Source organism: Thermochaetoides thermophila, assembly GCF_000221225.1.
Source record: "Thermochaetoides thermophila DSM 1495 unplaced genomic scaffold scf7180000011820, whole genome shotgun sequence".
NCBI lineage: Eukaryota > Fungi > Ascomycota > Sordariomycetes > Sordariales > Chaetomiaceae > Thermochaetoides > Thermochaetoides thermophila.
The window spans coordinates 633,906-651,318 of NW_006383036.1; the positions used below are offsets into that span (position 1 = coordinate 633,906).

Here is a 17,413-nt window from a genome sequence, read left to right on the forward strand (position 1 = left end):
AAGAGAGAGAGAGAGAGAGAGAGAAAGTAGGTAAGTGCTGAGATGGTCTGAGATGAGGACAAGTGTGTGTATTGTTTTTTCTTGGCGTAAACGGCATTGGGTTGGCATTCTGTTGTTTTTGTCTTGTACTTATTTAGAGTAAGCGATCTGTGTTGTGTCTGTATCTTGGGTGATCATTATGTAGTGTCTTTAAAGTATAGACATGTCTTTATGGTCTTATGGTATACGGGGAGAACAGCCCCTGAAATCAACAAATCTCCCGATTCATCCAACCCCCGAGCACAACACGTCACAGCAGCAACGGCTGAAGCACAGCCCAACGGTTCGTCTGCCACAAACTTCAACCCGCATTATTTTTATGCGGGGGATAGAGCGGCGGCTCGGCTCAAGGCTGGCCCAGATCACGAGCACTGTAACCCCAACCCTTCCTCTGCCTACGCTGAGGCGAAGTCTTGGCGCCAGACAAGCCCCACTTCCCCAACTATGGTGTCGGACAGACAGACAACTGAGCCGAGGTCCAAGGCACAAGGCACGGGCCTGAAACTGGCTGTTGGAGTTGGACCCCGGCTTTTAAGATCGCGCCCGCTTCTTTTTCTCTACTTTATCCACTCGGCGTTCGAGGATTACTAAAGTTTCCTTCATCCGAACTCTTTTCCGTTGGGTTGGATATAAGTTAACGGCTTATCCTTATCCTGGGCCTGACTTTCTGTTCTGAGGTGACGACCTTCTCCCAAGACAAGATAAAGGCCAGTGACTTGCCACGGCAAAAGCCAATCGCTATCGCGAACATCTAATCAACCCGTCAATCGAATCACAAGCTTCACCCAGAAACAACACCAAAACACCAAACACAACCCGCCAAAATGTCCAAGCAGTTCACCAAGGCCGAGGTCGCCCAGCACAAGGACGAGGCGAACGGGATCTACATCATTGTTGATAACGGCGTTTATGATGTTACCAGTACGTTGTGTCGCCCTCCCTCCTTTCGAGTCCTCTTCCCCCCCCTCCCCCCCCTTTCGACGACGACACATTACCCGCGAGCGCCTTCATCGCGATAGTTTGCCTACGGTTTGCGGTCTACGGTCTGCGGTCTGCGGTCTGTCTTGCAGGCGCGGAACTATACACCCGTGGATCCCGAGGCTAACCGCGGCGCTTGGGTGGCGTTCGTGGCGCGGCGTGTCCACTGCACATCCACTTCGGACTCCAACTTCTTTCATCATCTGTTCATCCCAACTTCCCCATCATCTCACTGGACGATCAACCTTCACGGCGGATAAGTTGCTGGTACTAATCAGCCTGTAACAGAGTTCCTCGACGAGCACCCGGGCGGCTCCCGCATCCTGAAGCGCGTCGCCGGCAAGGATGCCTCCAAGCAGTTCTGGAAGTACCACGGCAAGCACGTCCTCGAGAAGTACGGACCCAAGCTGAAGGTTGGCGAGGTCAAGGCTGAGGCCAAGCTCTAATTCAAACTCGACAATCAACCTTCTCTTTCCCGTTTGTCTGTCTATCAGGTTCTTGTTTGTAATGCCAACGATGCATGCATTTTCGATACTCCTCGGTTTTCACGGATGAGTGTTTCAGTTTATCATGGGGAAGGGAGAGGAAGGGTGTTAGAGGAGGTGATGGTGGAGTAAGGAGAGGGGATGTGTGGTATATTGATACGGAGTGGGGAGAGAGAGAGAATAATGACATAGGGTGAATATCCGCTGATGGTCAACATTTCGTCCTACTCCCATTTTTTTTGGCTTTGCTCATCTCTGTGCATGTCATTGGTGCTCCTTCATTTTGGATATATATTGGAGGTGAACGGGATCGAAATGATCTCCAGGGCTTCTTGATCCAGCTCAGGAAGCTCTCAGCAGCCAACTCCACCAACTGGGCCTCTCTACAGGAGCCGGAAGATCTCAGATCTCACCCAAGTTCTGATATGCTTGCTTATCCTGTTACTGTTCTACACAGTATCCGATCTCTTTCCCCACGAATCGGCTATCAAGGTTCCACACCCAATGGCAGAATCTTTGACCGAGATCCCGAGGGATGTGACGCCATCACTTGTGGACATGCTGCACATACCTCCAACATACGGCTCGTATCAGTTTCCCCATATGTCAATTCCTCGGCTACCATTTTGTGCGAGCTGGATGGGAAGATTCTCCGTCTGTCTACCCATCCATGAGTTTTGGAAAGCAAAGGCAGGTAATTATAAAAAAATTGGGAAATTTGTAAATTAAGATGCATTGTTCTGAGCTCATCATGGCACATTACAAAAAAAAAAAAAGTTTGACGGGCATAGAGAATGAGGTCCCGGACGAAAAGAATCATCATCAATGAATCCAGCTCGCTCAGAAGATGGAAGATAGCATATATATCCTCGTGTTTCCAGTACTGAGAGTAGGGTATGTGTAGGATCGGAAATGAGCATTGGATAGATCATTGAAGCAAGATATACATGTCTTTTTTCTCTACGAGAGCATTCATAGTCACATTCACACATCCAAAACCGCACTCAATTTAATGACGATAAATAGATTCAACCGTCCTCTACTCATCGCAATAACTTGGCTTCTTTTTTTTGTCTCTCCGGTCCGTTCCAAACCACATTGACACGATCGAGAACAAGCAGACAGCGAAAAGCACCAACAATTAGGCAGCCCACACAATGCTAGCTACATGAACCTCATTGACTGATCCACTATTTTGTGGTGTTCTTCGAATGAACCACCTAATCTACCATTGTCTTGGGCTTTCTCTCGTTCATGCTGCCCACTTGACATCGTGGTATCCAAAGCTGGCTGGTGACCCTTTCTAACAGTCCAGAATCCATGCCATTACTTGACATCCAAATGTCCCCCCTCTGGTGAGACCAACTTCTGTACGCAGCTGGCCCCAAGGGGTTTGTCAAACCGAAGACAGTTTCAATCAGACACCGTCTTCATTGGTCGATAATGTCGAGCAGGACTGGTCCTCACCAGGAGGAACCAGCACCCAACCTTGTCGTCAATAGTCTGAGACATTGATACTGTCTTGAGCGGATCGGTGAAAAAGACGCATGAGATTGTCACATCCCACAACGTTGACGTTTAAAACATTACAGAACACCGCCGCTGCCGGATGCAGCATACGGTCGGTATCGCTGAGACTAAGCACGGGCGGGAGACAAGCCCAACTCCTAAAGTCTGTCCCGACGGGAACTGCCCCAAGCCTGACACCGCAAGACTGTGCTGAGGGAGCAAAGACCAGACCAGCTGACTTCCATCTCACAGCCAGGCTGTTGGTGTCGGAGGTTTGAAGGGCGTGCCACGAGAGGGTGAAGGACAGGCCTGGCAACGGGCATCTCAACCGCCCTGGTTAGGGTGAGAGTTGTATCTTTCAACAACCAAAAAAGTGAACGGCATGAGTCTCTCTGCGTCCGTGGAACTGGCTAGGCAGTCCTCTTTTCAGTTTTAACGGACGGACTCGATCTAGATAAGGTTGAACTGCCTGTGGCGTCCAAAACCTCGCTCAGCTCATGCTTGGACCGTTTAAGACCCAAGTCTTCGAGCTCTTTGAGAGCGGCGAAACAAAAAAAGGCTTCTTCCCGCGAGGGCTATCACCCCCCCTCAAGCAAAACTCGACGCATCACGCAGTGGCGCACAACAATACCATGACGGCGCGAGCTGCGCTCAACGTATTCCGGCTCAGAGTCAGAGCACGACGAGCAAGAATCGTCATATGAGCAGCGGGAGCCGCCACAGTCCAGACGCACGCGCTCGCCACGACGGGTGATGCCGTAGCGCTCGCAGATGCAAGAGGAGCACTCGGAGGCCGGGGTGCTGTAGCCCGACGAATGACCAGCCGACGAGTCGGAGCGATAGGAAAGCGAGCTGCTGACGGACGAGGCGCGGCTTCTGGGGGTGTCGAAGCCCGGATAGACGGCATCCTCGTCGGACTCGTCCAGATAGTAGCAGTCGTCATCAGTGAGGGCAGCAGCAGCGAAGTGGGCGCTGAGCTCCTCCTCGTCGAAGTCAGCGTCGAGGATGTGGCGGGCGGCCTTGGGGTTGACGGGCTGGGGGGCCTTGATCTGGGAGATAGAAAGCGGACGGCCCTTGGCGATTTCCTCGTCACCGGGGTCCGAGGTGCTATAGGAGGCAGTGCTCTCGCGGGAGGTGCGGGAAGAAGACTTGGAAGACTCGGGAACGTCCAGGATGTTGAGGGCACGGCCGGTAGTCGGCTCGATGGTGGAGTCCTCGCTGGGGTTATGGGCGACGTGGTAGCCGTCAATGATGTAATAGTACCAGTAGCGCTGACCGGGCTGGAGGACAGAAGGCTGGAAGCGGAAAGTGCCCTTCCAAGTGCCCTTGGACGAGGACTTGTCCTTGCTCAGGGGAAGCTGGTTGGTGTAGTTGTCCCACGAGCCGAGGAGATGGACGGTCTTGACACCGGAGGAGACGCGGAGAGAGAAGGAGAGCTGGATGGCCGACATTTTGGTTTTTGGTTGTTTTTTTTTTTTTTTTGGTTCTCAGACCGAACCGATGCTGATGATGATTAGGGAGGGGAGGCGTCTGCGAGAGCAATCAATCTCTGCGTCAAGAGCGCCGAGCAAGTACGATTAACCAGTGTGTTTTTGAGAGCAGAAGTGAATTAGGCGTGTATGGAGTAGGAGTAGCAAGACCGGCAAGCTACACCTTAGATTGTGATATTTTTTCGTATTAGGGGAGATTATGGAACAGAGCACAGCTCTGTATACGAGTAAGAGGAAAACGGAAAAAAAAAGACGAACAAAAACACAGCTGGTTGAAGCTTGAGTGCTTGCTACAGAGAAAAGAGAGAAAAAGGACAAGAAGGGTGCAAACAGATGGCTTTTATATACGGTATGGCCCACCTCACCGGACACAGAGGGGAATCATTCTGCCGTCGTACGGAATTTCCCAGCACTCGCAGTCAGCCAGCATCAGCCAGCTACCATCAAACCTACCATTTTTGGGCAGGCCGAGCATGGGTGGTTCATAACCATGTGTAGTCTTGATGCAGCATTCTGCAAGATGGGCGGCTAGCAAGTGGGATTCAACAGTGGGAAACTCTAAGAAAGTAAAGAGTCAAGACCGATACACACGGCACAGAGAGAGAGAAATGGCCCACCCAAGCTGAAGTCAAGCTAAAGCCAAGACCAGCCCCGCGCACAACGGTTGGGTGATCGCCGCCGATCACAAACGCTAAACCTCTTTAGGACTAGCCTGGCGTCTAAATGCGACAGGCCATTGGCCAATCATGGGTAGCCAGCCGGCTCTTAACCCCGCTCCGTCGACTTCATCACACTGTGAGCCTGGTGCGCCTTCTTGCCTCTTCAGATGCTCTGTCATCAATCTCTGTCGACAATACTTCATGCACGCCGTCGCCAGCCGCCAATAGTTTTGCTGTATTCTCCCGCCACAGAATCCTAGTTTTTTTTTTTTTTTTTTTTTTTTTTTTTTTTGCGAGCTGTCAAGATTTCCCTTCAGCTTGTCAAAAACCGCTAACTTCTCGCACGGGTGGTTGGCCATTTGGACCCGGTTGAAGTGTCGTATGAGACAGCACGAAGAAGACAGAAAAACCGATTAAGAGCCTCAACTTTAGCAAACAAATGATGACAAACTTTTACAGTTACAGGTCGAATTCCCTGGCTTGTCAGGGGTCACAATCTCGAGTTCCACAGAATCAAGTGGCAACATGGCCTGGGCCGCATAACAGGCTACTTCCCCTTTCCCGGGCACACCACTTCAATATCATTATGATCACGCCTTCACGAACTATACCAATGCTGGACAAGAACCATTGGGATTTCATATCTTGTTCTACTACAGCCACCAGGTACCCTTCATTTCTACACTACGTAACTTGTACACCCTGATAATGACGGAACCCTAACGGGCATCTCAACCCCCTCTTTGAACCCTAATGGGATAATCAAGTCAAGGTCAAGTGAAGGCGGTCAGCCTGTTACACAACATCCCAGCCAGTGACATTCATTCAATCCTCCTGCCGTCCGATCTCTGTCTGCATGGTTCTCTAAACGACCATCCATTTCAGTGCGACTGCCCTTCCCCGCTTCAACTACGTTGACCTTCCCCCCCCCTTCCCCTTCCCTCAGCAACAGTGTCATCCTCCGTGACCTTTTCGGACCGGACAGACTTCAGCTGCATAGGATGCAAAGTCCGAAAGACTATATGCAACACTACAACCCGCTGAATCGTAATGGTAGTGGTTGATCTAATGCATGCAGCTTTGCAGCTTACATAGCTACGCAGTAGCTCCGGCGGCAACGGTAAGTAAGTATGTATGTATGACTGTCAGCTGGTCTATTCTAGAGATCCTACAGCACCAAAAATTATATGCTACATACCAACATTCAGGTGGATGAAGCCAACTACCATAGTGCATATGTTCGGGCCCTTCTACGTCCGAATATCCTTGCTCCTCCGTCTTGGTGCGGAGGTCATGTCAATCCGATATCGTCCGTACAAGGGATAGCCACCCTTGTCGGCGTCAATCTGCATCTGGGCTGCCAACAAATGCAAGGGTGGCAATCTAGGCCTTGGCAGAGCTTGACATGAGGGGCTCGATGCTTGATGACGGTTCAGCCGGTGTGATTTGTTCAGGATGTCAGACCCGGGGAAGAGGTTTCTGGCTTATTGTCTGAATTATGGTTGGCCATGATCGGTTGACATACGAAGCATGCTTCAGAGTATACCTGGTTATCATACATCACAGCAAAAGCTCGAGGTTCCAAAACAAAGGCAGTGTAGACAGCTCAAAAACCTCAGATATATGGCAAGGTTTTCTTTTTGTTCTGGTTAAAGATCTCATGTTCATCTCAATAAACCCTTCGCGAAGGACATCAATGTCTGGAAATTTCAAGCCACAAGTTCATGTACCCGGATCATCATGCCCTCTCGTGGCACAGCCGCGTGTGTGTTGATGTCTGATTTCGTTAAACCATTCTGCCGGTGACAGACGTGTTGGCGATAAGACAGTAGTTTAGAGCTTGTTTTAAGTTCGCTCAAGGTTCACTTCATCTGTCGGAAATCGGTAACGGCTCTGATCGGACTCATAATAGGTTGACAATCAAGGACCCGTCTAAGTGGCCCCCCCCCCCTCTTGGCCAACTTGCTTCTTCCCATACTCTCATTCGCCCATTCAACCTCCTTAACCCCTAGTCTTGTCTCTCCCCTTTTCAAAACCATCCCTCTCTATCCTCCCAAAGTATAGAACCCCCCCTTTTTTCCCCTTTCACTACCGACTCCCTTCTTCCTCCTTCTTCCTCCTCCTCCTCCTCCTCCTCCTCCTCCATCCCAGCCTCTTCAACCCACCACTTCCTAAAAACCCTCAACCTCTCCCCCTCACTCTCGCAACCTCCTTCCCCACATCAGTCTTCATCATCCCCTCAAGCTTCAGCAATTTCTCGTCCAAATGCTTCATTGTCTCAGCAAGACTCCTCCCTTTCCCATCAGAGTTGCCTCTAGCATCCCCGTAAGTAAACATCCTCCCTATTCCCACCGCACCCATTGCGTCGAGCCGGTCCGCGTCTTGAACTATGGCTAGTTCGGGATGTTGTATTATCAGGGAGAGAGTTTGGGAAGGATGGCGGGTTTCGTGAGTGTAGCTTATAGCCGGGATAATAGTTTGAAGTTTCTGAGCTAGATCTGCTGGGAAAGGGATGGGAGATGTGATCTGGGGGAGAAGTTCTGACAGGGGGAGGAGAGGTTCTTCTGGTTTGCGGTACCTAAAACCACGTTAGCCCAACAACAGCCCACACAAATATCATAACCGCCACCTCCCCTCAGACACAGCCCAAATCCCAAGCCGGAGCTGGAGTGAGAGCGTAACGGTGTAAGTCATAAAGAAGACAAAAAAAAAGAAAAGAAAAGAAAAGAAAAGAAAAGAAAAGAAAAGAAATCTGTTGCATAGGAAAAGAAACGCACTTATGATCCCCAACATCATGCACCAGCGCCGCGAGATGCACCGTCCTAAGATCGGCCTTGTTTTTTAACTCATGTGGGGAATGCTCGTAAATATGATGCGCCATGGCCACGACGCGCTCGACATGGTCCCAGCTGTGGGAGGCGTCGTAGCGCTTCATGTATTCCTTGACATAGGCAGTTACTGCTTGGACCAAGGGGTCGTCTTGGAAGGCCGCGAATGCGGTGTGCACATCAGGGAGAGACAGGATTGGGTTTGGGCTTGGTTCAGACATGTTTGGTATGTGTCTGTGAGTAAGTGTTCAGATAGGTAGGTTGTAACGGCTGGTGAGACTCCGATACTTGAAAGTTGAGGTTGATGATGTGAGGGCTTGGTTAGTGAATGGATCTCGAGGTGAAGTGGTGAAGTGGAGTAATTTCAGCGATAAGGTCTCTGCCTGGGCATGCAAGGCTACCCTCGAAGAAAAGCCAGCCGTGAAGCGAGAGGATATCGACAATCATCCGCACAGGTCATGTCAACATGTCCGTTCGTAAATGAGACCGGTAAGTAGACCTTGAAGGTCAGCAGCACTAAAAGTCTGAAAGCGAACTGAATTTTCAGATATGACGCTAGCACTGGAGAACCTACCCAAGCAGATCCCATTATCTTCGTCCTGCAATGAAAACCTGCTACAATCCTCCTCCTCCACAATGATTGCCTTCCCCATATTTAATAGATTTAATACAAAAAAAAGTTGTCCAGGCCTGAAAACAGAAGACACAGAACTTGAGCCCCAAATCCCAACCCATTCCCTTAGAAGAGAGCTGCAACAGCCGAAGCCCCAACCACACCTCCCTCCATCCTCCTTAGTCCCTTCCTCGTCGTAACCACTGGCACTACAACCATCTCCGTCTTAGTCGGCTTCGGCTTAGTCCTTGGCCCATACAGGTGATGATCACGATGATGATGCCACGACTTTGCCGAAGACGTTACTGTCAATGTGTGGGTGTAGGTGCTTGGGAATGATCTTTGGTCTCCGCGTTAGAGATAATCTTCGTCCCGGTACTGGTATGCGGGCCTCAACTGCTGGACTGGTGTTGATGTTCGTCGGCCCCCTGGAAGCCCTCGTTCTGGTCCTCGACTCAGTCGAGGTAGACGTGAGGGAAGAAGCGTATGCCAACGAAGGAGAGAGTACAATGGCAAGAAAGCGATTGGCTATGGCTATGACAAGACGGCGGCCCACAATCATCGACATTTCTACATCGAGACTTTATACACAGCTCTACTTCCAAGTCTCCACCCAACGTACCTACCTGAATTTCCTCACCTCTTGCTTTCCCCGTGATGTCATCTCCAAACCTACCTGCCTGCCTACAGCGTTGCTGGGAGGCCCAGTAGAGGATAGCCATAGATGGCGTGCTCTCATCCCAGAACGGTAATGGCTACCAGGCGAAGAGCTTCAGCAATCTCGCTCCCGAATTTGCAAACATCTACCAGCATACAATCGAAGGAGCTCCATTGTCTCCCTCAAGGTTATTATGTCATCCTCCAGGCCGGGTTCGGCAGGCTCTCAAAAGTAAACGGGCTGGCATGATGAACCGCCGAATCTCATATTTGCCCTCCTTTCCCCGAACAGACCGTTTCCGGAAAGATACCGGCAAGCCCAAGAGCTGACCACAAGCTGGGGAATCGCCGAGAAATCTCGGTGTCTCGGGAGAGTACTAAGGTTGTGAAGGCGAGTGCCGACGCGGGTAGGGCTCTGGGTAGCACCGCGTCTGCGGCAACCCGGGGGCGACGGAAGTGTGCAGCTTTTGCCTTTTTTTTTTCAGACTCCTCTCATGGGTTGCTACTTGGTGATTCCGATGCAAAGAGCCGGCCTCCGCCCTGTGGTGAGTGGTTGCAGCGAGGACTTGATGGGAGCGTGGGAAGTAAGGGTCGGCTGTTGACCCCGGCTGTGTCGAACCGCGACTGTCAATGTCATTGTCTCAAAACCGCTGCTGAAAATTGATATATGTTCTTTGTCGGCTTGCTGCTGAGTTGTGAATGCGTTTCCGGGCCCGAGGTGAAGTTGACGGAACTGTCAAAGGAACTTTGAAGCTTAGGTTTGGGTTAAAAGGAACCCTTGCTGAGGCAAGTCCCCTAACCCTAGCCTGAACTGACAGATCCTTCCCCGCCCAACGTGAGCCAAACCGCCAGCTTGGAACTGCCCCTCGATGTGCAATAAACAGCAGCAAAATCGCAACAAAAAGCGTCGCCAGCCACGAGTGCTTACAGCGGAGGAAATAAACCTGAAGTTTTCAGCCATTACATGACGTTGGAGCCCAACTTGGGTCTCTCCTGAGCTACCAGCTGAACCGGAAAGCTGAGCGGCCTTTTTCTTTTCCAAAGCTCCTAGCTGGGGGAATGAAGCCTTGAGAAAAAAAAAAGTGCAAGTTGCAAACAATAAAAGATTTGCTCAGTGTCTTTCGACACTTGACGAACACTTGGGGGCCACCCGGGGATCGAACCCGGGACCTCTCGCAAGCACTGCTTGTAGGGTGGACCCTAAGCGAGAATCATACCACTAGACCAGCGGCCCTGAAAACCAAATGCTGTGGATTCTTGTTGGAGTGAGCGGTCCGAAAGTGGGTTGATGACGTACGGAGTGTGTGTGGGATATTGCCTTGGGAGGTGGTTGACTTGGGTTGAGTCGGGTTGGGACATATTACGTCGAGTCGGGCTGTAAGTGTATTATTCATTGTTTTCATTGGATGGAAGATACAAAGAAAATCAAAGAAAAAGCTTAACCGGCACAAGGGTTCGCTGGTACAAGCTCGAGTCACACTGATGGGGACCAAAACTCGAATCTTTTGTGACGGAACAGCTTCCTCATCCAAGACGAGCCGATAAGATTCTCGACGGCTCGACCAACCAACCAACTCACGACCACAATGTGAATGGTCAGTCGAGTCCCCCCAACTTCGGACTTCTGGAATGCTGATTCGAAGCCCAAAAAGTCGCACTGTCTCGAATCTGCAGTTGCACTTGCTCGAGTGCTCGCTGCCCTGCTAGGCAGACTTCTGCAAGAAGGAGCGCTCTCGAGACCCGATTCGGATGCAGCTGCCGAAGGTGTACCGAGCGGTGATTGGCCCCGCCCGTACGATATGCCCCTGATAGACGCATACTCGTATGCAGCTAGCGCGGCACTGCCAGCAAAAGCAGGCTAATGCAGCAGAGCGGGTCCGGTCGATGTAGGGCTTATCTTCTTTTGCTCCTTCCAGTGCCGCCTGGCCTCCCACCTTCCTAACCTCGTTCCGACCAATGGCAGGCCGCAACGCTACGGTGGTGCGGCGACCGACCTCCATTGCTCCTGCCGACTGGCTGCTTTGATCTCGTGGACCTTTCTGGAGTGGACGAGTCGCAGGAAGGAGGCAGGGCATTCAGGAGTTTGGTGGACTCAGGTCCGTTTTCGTGCGCTTTGTGTCAGGCCCACGCTGCAGCAGCTCTCGCGGCGTCTCCGCTGCTGTTGTGTGCGATTTTTTGCGCTCGCAAGCTCGATTTCTCTTGAAGTTCATTCATGCCTTTGTCTTGAGGCGTCTTGATTTGCTTGCTGTGCCCCTCGTCGGCGTGCCCCCCTCACGGGTAATCCGTGCTCGTACTGCCAGAGACATTGTCGTCGTGTTCTCAAAAAGCCTGTGAATCTTTTTTTTTTTTCACTTCTTAACCAAAAAAAAAAAAAGCCCAGACAGCTCACCTCACCGTGCTGACCCTGGTCGCCGTCCTGGAGACGGACCGCATCACGCATCATCGCCAACCACGCCAGCCATTCCGACTCCGACCCCGACCCTGACCCTGACCCTGACCCCAACCACTCAACGACGTTGGCTCCGTAGACTGCAGACACCGCACACAGAGCGGGCCTCTTCCCGCCACACCAGCACCAGCACCAGCAGCAGTGCGAGCGCGAAACAGCGAGCAGGTCCAGCAACGAGCAGCATGAGTTGTTGACCCTGCTCATCCTTTTGACAACAAAGCCGCCTGCCACCTGTCCCTTGTCCCCTGAGGACCCTGACTTTCGAGCTTCTGTGGACATCCAGCGCACCATCCCCGCGGCCCGTGGCCACTTGTCGATGTCTCACATTGTCCCAACTTCCTGGCCTGTCCTCTCGTCCATGTCGCCGTCGTGACTCGCTCGCTCTGTCTTTCTGACTGGCTGTGGCTCTGGCTCTGGTCTGGCACTGCCCTTTGGGCTTGACGTCCATCTCTGCCCTGTAACCTCGTTTGTCGCCTGCTTCTTTACTGGCATCCCGTGCAGCCTTACAGATATTTCGTGCTGCTGCGTGCAGAGCCCCCGCGCATCCTGTCGCCGGGCCGCCGTCTCTGGTTCTTCTGCATTGCTCCGCCACGACAACATGCGCAGCCTTTGACGTCCTTCGACTCTAGATAGATAGATTGCCTCGTCCTGGAAAAGTTAGTCCTCTCCAAGAGCCGCCATGACGAGCGACGTCACGGTGGTGCTGCCCAAGATGGGCTCATCTCCTGTCAGCATGTCCTTTGTCGACACGGCCCGTCCCGACACCAGCAGCAGCAGCAGCCAACCGCGGGTCATGTTCAAGAAGCACAAAGTGCTGCCGCATCCGAGGAGGGACGACTGCTACTTTCCTCGCGCCCGCTCGCCGTACTCGTCACATGCGTACGAGCTCTCGGGCGAGCTGCCTTTGCGGGCGTCGCCGAGCGTATACCGCCCCCAACATCCGCGACGCGTTTCGAGCGGCCCAGCGCCGCCGCCGACGCCGCCAGTGCACTCGCGGACCTCCTCGGCCAGCCAGGTCCTCGATGTCCCTCATCAGGGCGGCGCGCCTCTGTTGCGTAGTGCGGAGAAGATTGACCTAACGTCTCCCGCGACCCCTCTTAACAACAGCCAGCAGACGCTGCCGACCCCCAATCTCACTCCCGACCGTGCGCCTCCAGGTAGGGCCGCGCACTCGAGCCAGCCTCGTCCGGCGGCCATAGATCGGATGCTGTCGAAGGCGACGACCGAGGAGTCGTTTGCGACGGCCCTCGAGAACCATTCCTTCACGGAGGACGATGCTCTGCGGCCTATTCTGATGTCGACGCAGACGTCGCAAAGTACCGTTCGGCAGGTCGGGGAAAGTGAAGAGTCTCGTGGTGCTGGCCTGGGCGTGGGCGAGTCGAGTTCCGATGGAAAAAGAACGCCCAAGGCAGCACTGGGCACCAGCGAGACCAGCGATGGCGGGGTTGATGTGGCAGGCAGCAGCAGCAACGAGAGCTTGGACCGACAGTTAAGCGTCTCAAGGAATGTTAGTGTGAGAAAACGGCGACCAACACCCTCGACTACCGGAGCAAACCAGGAAGGCACCGAAGACGCTGGTAAGGCCGCCAACGCGACAAATCCTGCCCGCTCTATGCCGTTGCAGGAGAGCCCCGTCTCTTCCTCGCGCAGAGTCGTGTCCGACCCGGCCAGCAGGATTACTGCGTCGGAAACGTCCAGCAGCACCGATCACAGGCGCTCGTCCGTCATGTCGAGTCGCTCGACTGCGTCCACGGTCGTTGAGGCCATCCTCATCGAGCCGAATGTCCCTCAGCGCAGGAGGACGCTGCGCCACGTGAAGAAGCACAGCACGCTGCGCGATTCTGGGTCTGATTCGCCTTCTGAGGGACCAAAGACCGAGAGTAGTCGGTCGGTTCACACCAAGTGGAGCGATACTGAGAGGGATAGTCGGACATCGACAACCACGACGACTACTGAAGAGTCGCGAGTTTCGTCTCATGTTGCTAGTAAACTGGGGCCTGCAAGGGATTCTCAAGTATCGGCAACCACATCGGCAGCGACAACGACAACCGAGGAATCGCAGCCCCAGTCGCTTCACTCAAGCAAGCCCGGTAGTCCTGCCAAGGTTAGCCAAACCTCGACCACGACCGACGAATCAAGAGCTCGCGCTCCGGCCAAGCTGAGCGACTCTGGATGGGACAGTCAGCTCTCGACGACCGCGCAAGAGTCGCACAGGCGATCACTGCGCTCGATCGGGCGGGGGGATTCTCTTCGAAATAGTCAGTTGACGACAACCAGCGAAGAGTCGCGTGGACGACCGCTTCACCAGCTACGTGATTCTCAGCTCTCAACCGCCACTACGAGCTCTCTCGCCAGCCACAAGGCTCGCCGCGAAGTATGGAACAGCGGTGGTGTCCCGGTCGTCGTGATCCCCGAGCGCCGCTCATCTGTCGGCTCGACCAGCCAAGGGTGGTCCGAAAGCAGTGACGGTTCCCGGACCACAGCGAGCTCGCGTCCCCGTCGGCGCACTCGGGCCTACTCCGAGTCGGACGGATCCCGCCCTGGAGACGAGCGCACCATGGACTATCCACCCGTGATCCCTAAGCGGTCGTCGTCGCTCTCTGCCCCGACCAGCCGCAACCCGTCGAGGGCGAACTCCATGACTGCCGAGAGCGTCAAGGCTCAGAACCTGTTCCAGGTGCAGCAGGCGCATCGTGCCCTGCAGGAGGCTAGCCGGGAGCTGGATAGGCTCTACAGCCGCCCGCTGCCTTCTACAAGCGGGGCTGCTCGTAAGGAGGCACAGCCAGCTAAGGAAGTCCCGCGCAAGGACAAGGGCAAGGCCGTGCAGATTGACGAGCAGGATGCGCGTAGCACCAATGGCTACGTTCTCGAAACCCGTCTGGAGGACCCATTCCTTGACGACAAGCATCTAGCCGTGCAGAACACGCCGTTTTCGGTCGTGTCTGTGGATACCACGGGGTCCTGTCAAGCGGAGGTGACCGAAGCCATGGCTGTCAACATCTATCCGCATCAGAGCAAGTCGATTGTGCTTGTCGACAACTCGGCTAGGCCTTCTGAGGCAAAGCAGGAGGTAGATGATGACTTCTTGCCCATGACGCCTCCCCGGCAGTTCTCTGTCAACGACGTCGACTCGCCTCTCTGCAATCCCCGGGCGCCGCCCAAGCCCCCGGCCCTCAACCTCATACCCGCCACGCCCTCCGGCATGACGACCACCACAGAGCGGGAGCGCCAGATCGGCAACTTCTACGAAATAACCGCCGACAAGCCGAAGCGCGGTCTTTCGCTTCTCAAGAAAACCCTCGGCACTCGTGGTCGCCGCAGCAAGTCGGACTCGGGCCCGAGTCTTCTCGCTCGAGCCTTCTCCCTTCGCGGCCGCAAGCACGATTCCTGGGTAGACGACGAGAAGCCCCCGCACATCAGGCGGCGCGCAACCGCCGACGATGTCCAAGACGAGACTCGTCTGCACCCGCACTGGAGGCCGACCTATGTCGAGGATTACGAGGACGAGTACGAGGACGAGTACGAGGACGAAGAGGATTACTACCCAGCCGACGAGCGCCCCTCCCACACCCACCGCCCCCGCAACCCTCCTACCCGGAACCGCAGCCTGAGCAAGAAGCTCAAGAAGACTTTTGCCATCCTTCCCATCCGCGACGATGACAAGGACGAGGTTGATTCCTACGTTAGTGAGTCGCACGAGGACGGCGAGGAGGCTTACGTCGACCGCCGCACGATCCGTCGCACGCCCTCGGGCAATCTCCGCGTCATCCGCTACCGCAGCAGCCTGGAGAAGCAGGATGATTTGACGGCACCGCTGCCCCAACAGGATGAGCCTGCTATTGCGCTTGGGGTGCTTCCGCGTCCGTATACGGCTCCGGGAGCGCCGCTGCAGCAGGCCCAGCGTGCTGGGGAGAGTGTCTCGTCGAAGTTGTGGCGGTCGTTGAGTCTGAGCGCGGGTTCGGGGAGGGCGAGGTCTAGGTCGCGGACAGGCAGGCAGGAGAGGGAGTTTAACAACAGAGTTGGAGTTGGAGTTGGCAACGGCAATGGGTATGGTGCTGTCGAGAATGGCAATGGCAGCGGCGGGTTGCTGCCTTCGTTGGGGGATAGGATTAACTTGTCGCGACGGCTGAGTGAGAGGAGGCGGGAGAAAAGGTCAGAGGAGCTGAGGAAGATGATTAGCGGGCCGAAGGATGTTAGAGATGGAGTTAAGGAGGTGATTCGGTCGGGGAGTAGCAGGAGGTTGGAGGTGCAGTCGCAGCAGCAGCAGCTTCTAGAGCAGCCTCCTCCCCAACCTCATCAACCCCGGAAACCGCTTCAGCAGCCCACCCAACGACCTCAACAACAAGCGCAATATGCTCACCGGAGTGAGGACCGAGTTGTCGCGCAACGTCAGGTCGAGCACCGTCAAGCCGAATATCATCAGGAGCAGCCGCTTCCGAATCCAGAGCAGGCATGGCAGCAGCGAAAACAAGAGTACCAGCGCGCAAGGTTGGCAAGGAATCATGGTTCTCTTCGTCGGTAGGAACCGCGAGAGTCGGATGCTGAGTCGGACTGAGCCGCTGAGGCTTGTCTTTCTAAAGCTTATCAGTCAGGCTTTGCTTGTCAGTCACCGGCCGGTTGGGTGTTGCTGCCTGACGAGGTGTACAGACTTGGAAGAGACCCAGCTTGGGTGGAGTACGACAACTTTCCAAGTCTCTGACCTTACCTGCCGTTGTTTTTTTTTTTTCGTTTGTTTGTTTGTTTGTTTCATCATCTCCTTTATTATGCCCCCTTTTCTTCTTCTCTTTTATGATCTGACCCCTCATGAACTAACTCATGGATGATCATGATGGATGATGATTTCTCATGAATGAGTACATGCAATGATTGGGCATGACATGGAACGTATGGGATGGATATATATGGATGGTATGGGATCTCTCAATGGGATGGAAGGGATTGGGATGATATTCTATTTATGAATGTATATGAGCTTGACGATTGTTATGAACATGTTTGATGAATGTAAGGGGTAGGATGGGGCAACCTTGCCTACTTCTGAAGATACACAGCGAGTTGGGACGATGCGCTTGTTGGCTATGTCTGACATGTTATGTTGTGTTTATGATATACGTCTGTTTGAGAGCATGTATGGATGAAAGTTGTTCTGAGCTGACGTTGGTGGTCACTTTTGCACTGGAGAGGATTTTTGTTGCGTTCTGTTGAGAGAGTGGTTTTATAAGTCTTTGCATCTGCATGTCATGTGTGATGATACCATTAATTGATTTGGGTCAGTCGTTACTGATGATAGGGATGAAATGCAATGAGAGCTAACGTGTCTAACCTTGACCTTATACATGGAGGTTGATCCTGTGTTATGCTTAATATGTGGTTTGTTTATTCCCCCCCCCCCTTCCTCCCTGGAGTTAAGAGATCCTATTTGCGATCAGGTTACGGCAGGTATGTGCAGGACTAACCCTCTTTCTACTTACTTCCCTGAGAAATAAAAGCCATTTTTTGCCTACCTTTTTTTTTTTTTTTGCCCTTTGACGGAGTCTCCAGGCATGAAGGAATGTGACCACCAACATCCTAACTTCACAAGAGAACTCCTAATACATTGCAGGGCACGCCGTTCACAAGCACACATATCACATATCCCATACCTACATCCCGAGTTTTCGTATCATATCTTTCTTATTCATACGTAGTATTATCATCGACCTACCC

The 17,413-nt window shown here is 53.3% G+C and overlaps 4 protein-coding genes and 1 non-coding gene across 5 annotated transcripts; 2 read left to right on the forward strand and 3 right to left on the reverse strand.

Annotated features, from left to right (window-relative positions):
• Positions 1–863: 863 nt before the first annotated feature.
• CTHT_0051810 (putative cytochrome b5 protein) lies at positions 864–1,463 on the forward strand (the record flags this gene model as incomplete). Its single annotated transcript, XM_006695459.1, has 2 exons — positions 864–960; positions 1,306–1,463. The coding sequence occupies 2 exons, from the start codon at positions 864–866 to the stop codon at positions 1,461–1,463; spliced, it is 255 nt and encodes an 84-aa protein (XP_006695522.1).
• Positions 1,464–3,589: 2,126 nt separating this feature from the next.
• On the reverse strand, positions 3,590–4,462 carry CTHT_0051820 (uncharacterized protein; the record flags this gene model as incomplete). Its single annotated transcript, XM_006695460.1, has 1 exon — positions 3,590–4,462. One exon carries the CDS (start codon positions 4,460–4,462, stop codon positions 3,590–3,592), a length of 873 nt encoding a protein of 290 aa, XP_006695523.1.
• A 2,879-nt stretch (positions 4,463–7,341) lies between these two features.
• Positions 7,342–8,209, reverse strand: CTHT_0051830 (uncharacterized protein; the record flags this gene model as incomplete). The annotated part of the gene is made up of 2 exons (XM_006695461.1): positions 7,342–7,738; positions 7,938–8,209. The coding sequence occupies 2 exons, from the start codon at positions 8,207–8,209 to the stop codon at positions 7,342–7,344; spliced, it is 669 nt and encodes a 222-aa protein (XP_006695524.1).
• A 2,191-nt stretch (positions 8,210–10,400) lies between these two features.
• On the reverse strand, positions 10,401–10,492 carry CTHT_0051840. Its single transcript is given in 2 exon segments — positions 10,401–10,438; positions 10,455–10,492. It is a non-coding gene; the product is annotated as a tRNA-Pro (tRNA).
• A 1,894-nt stretch (positions 10,493–12,386) lies between these two features.
• CTHT_0051850 (uncharacterized protein) lies at positions 12,387–16,229 on the forward strand (the record flags this gene model as incomplete). Its single annotated transcript, XM_006695462.1, has 1 exon — positions 12,387–16,229. The coding sequence occupies one exon, from the start codon at positions 12,387–12,389 to the stop codon at positions 16,227–16,229; it is 3,843 nt and encodes a 1,280-aa protein (XP_006695525.1).
• Positions 16,230–17,413: the final 1,184 nt, after the last annotated feature.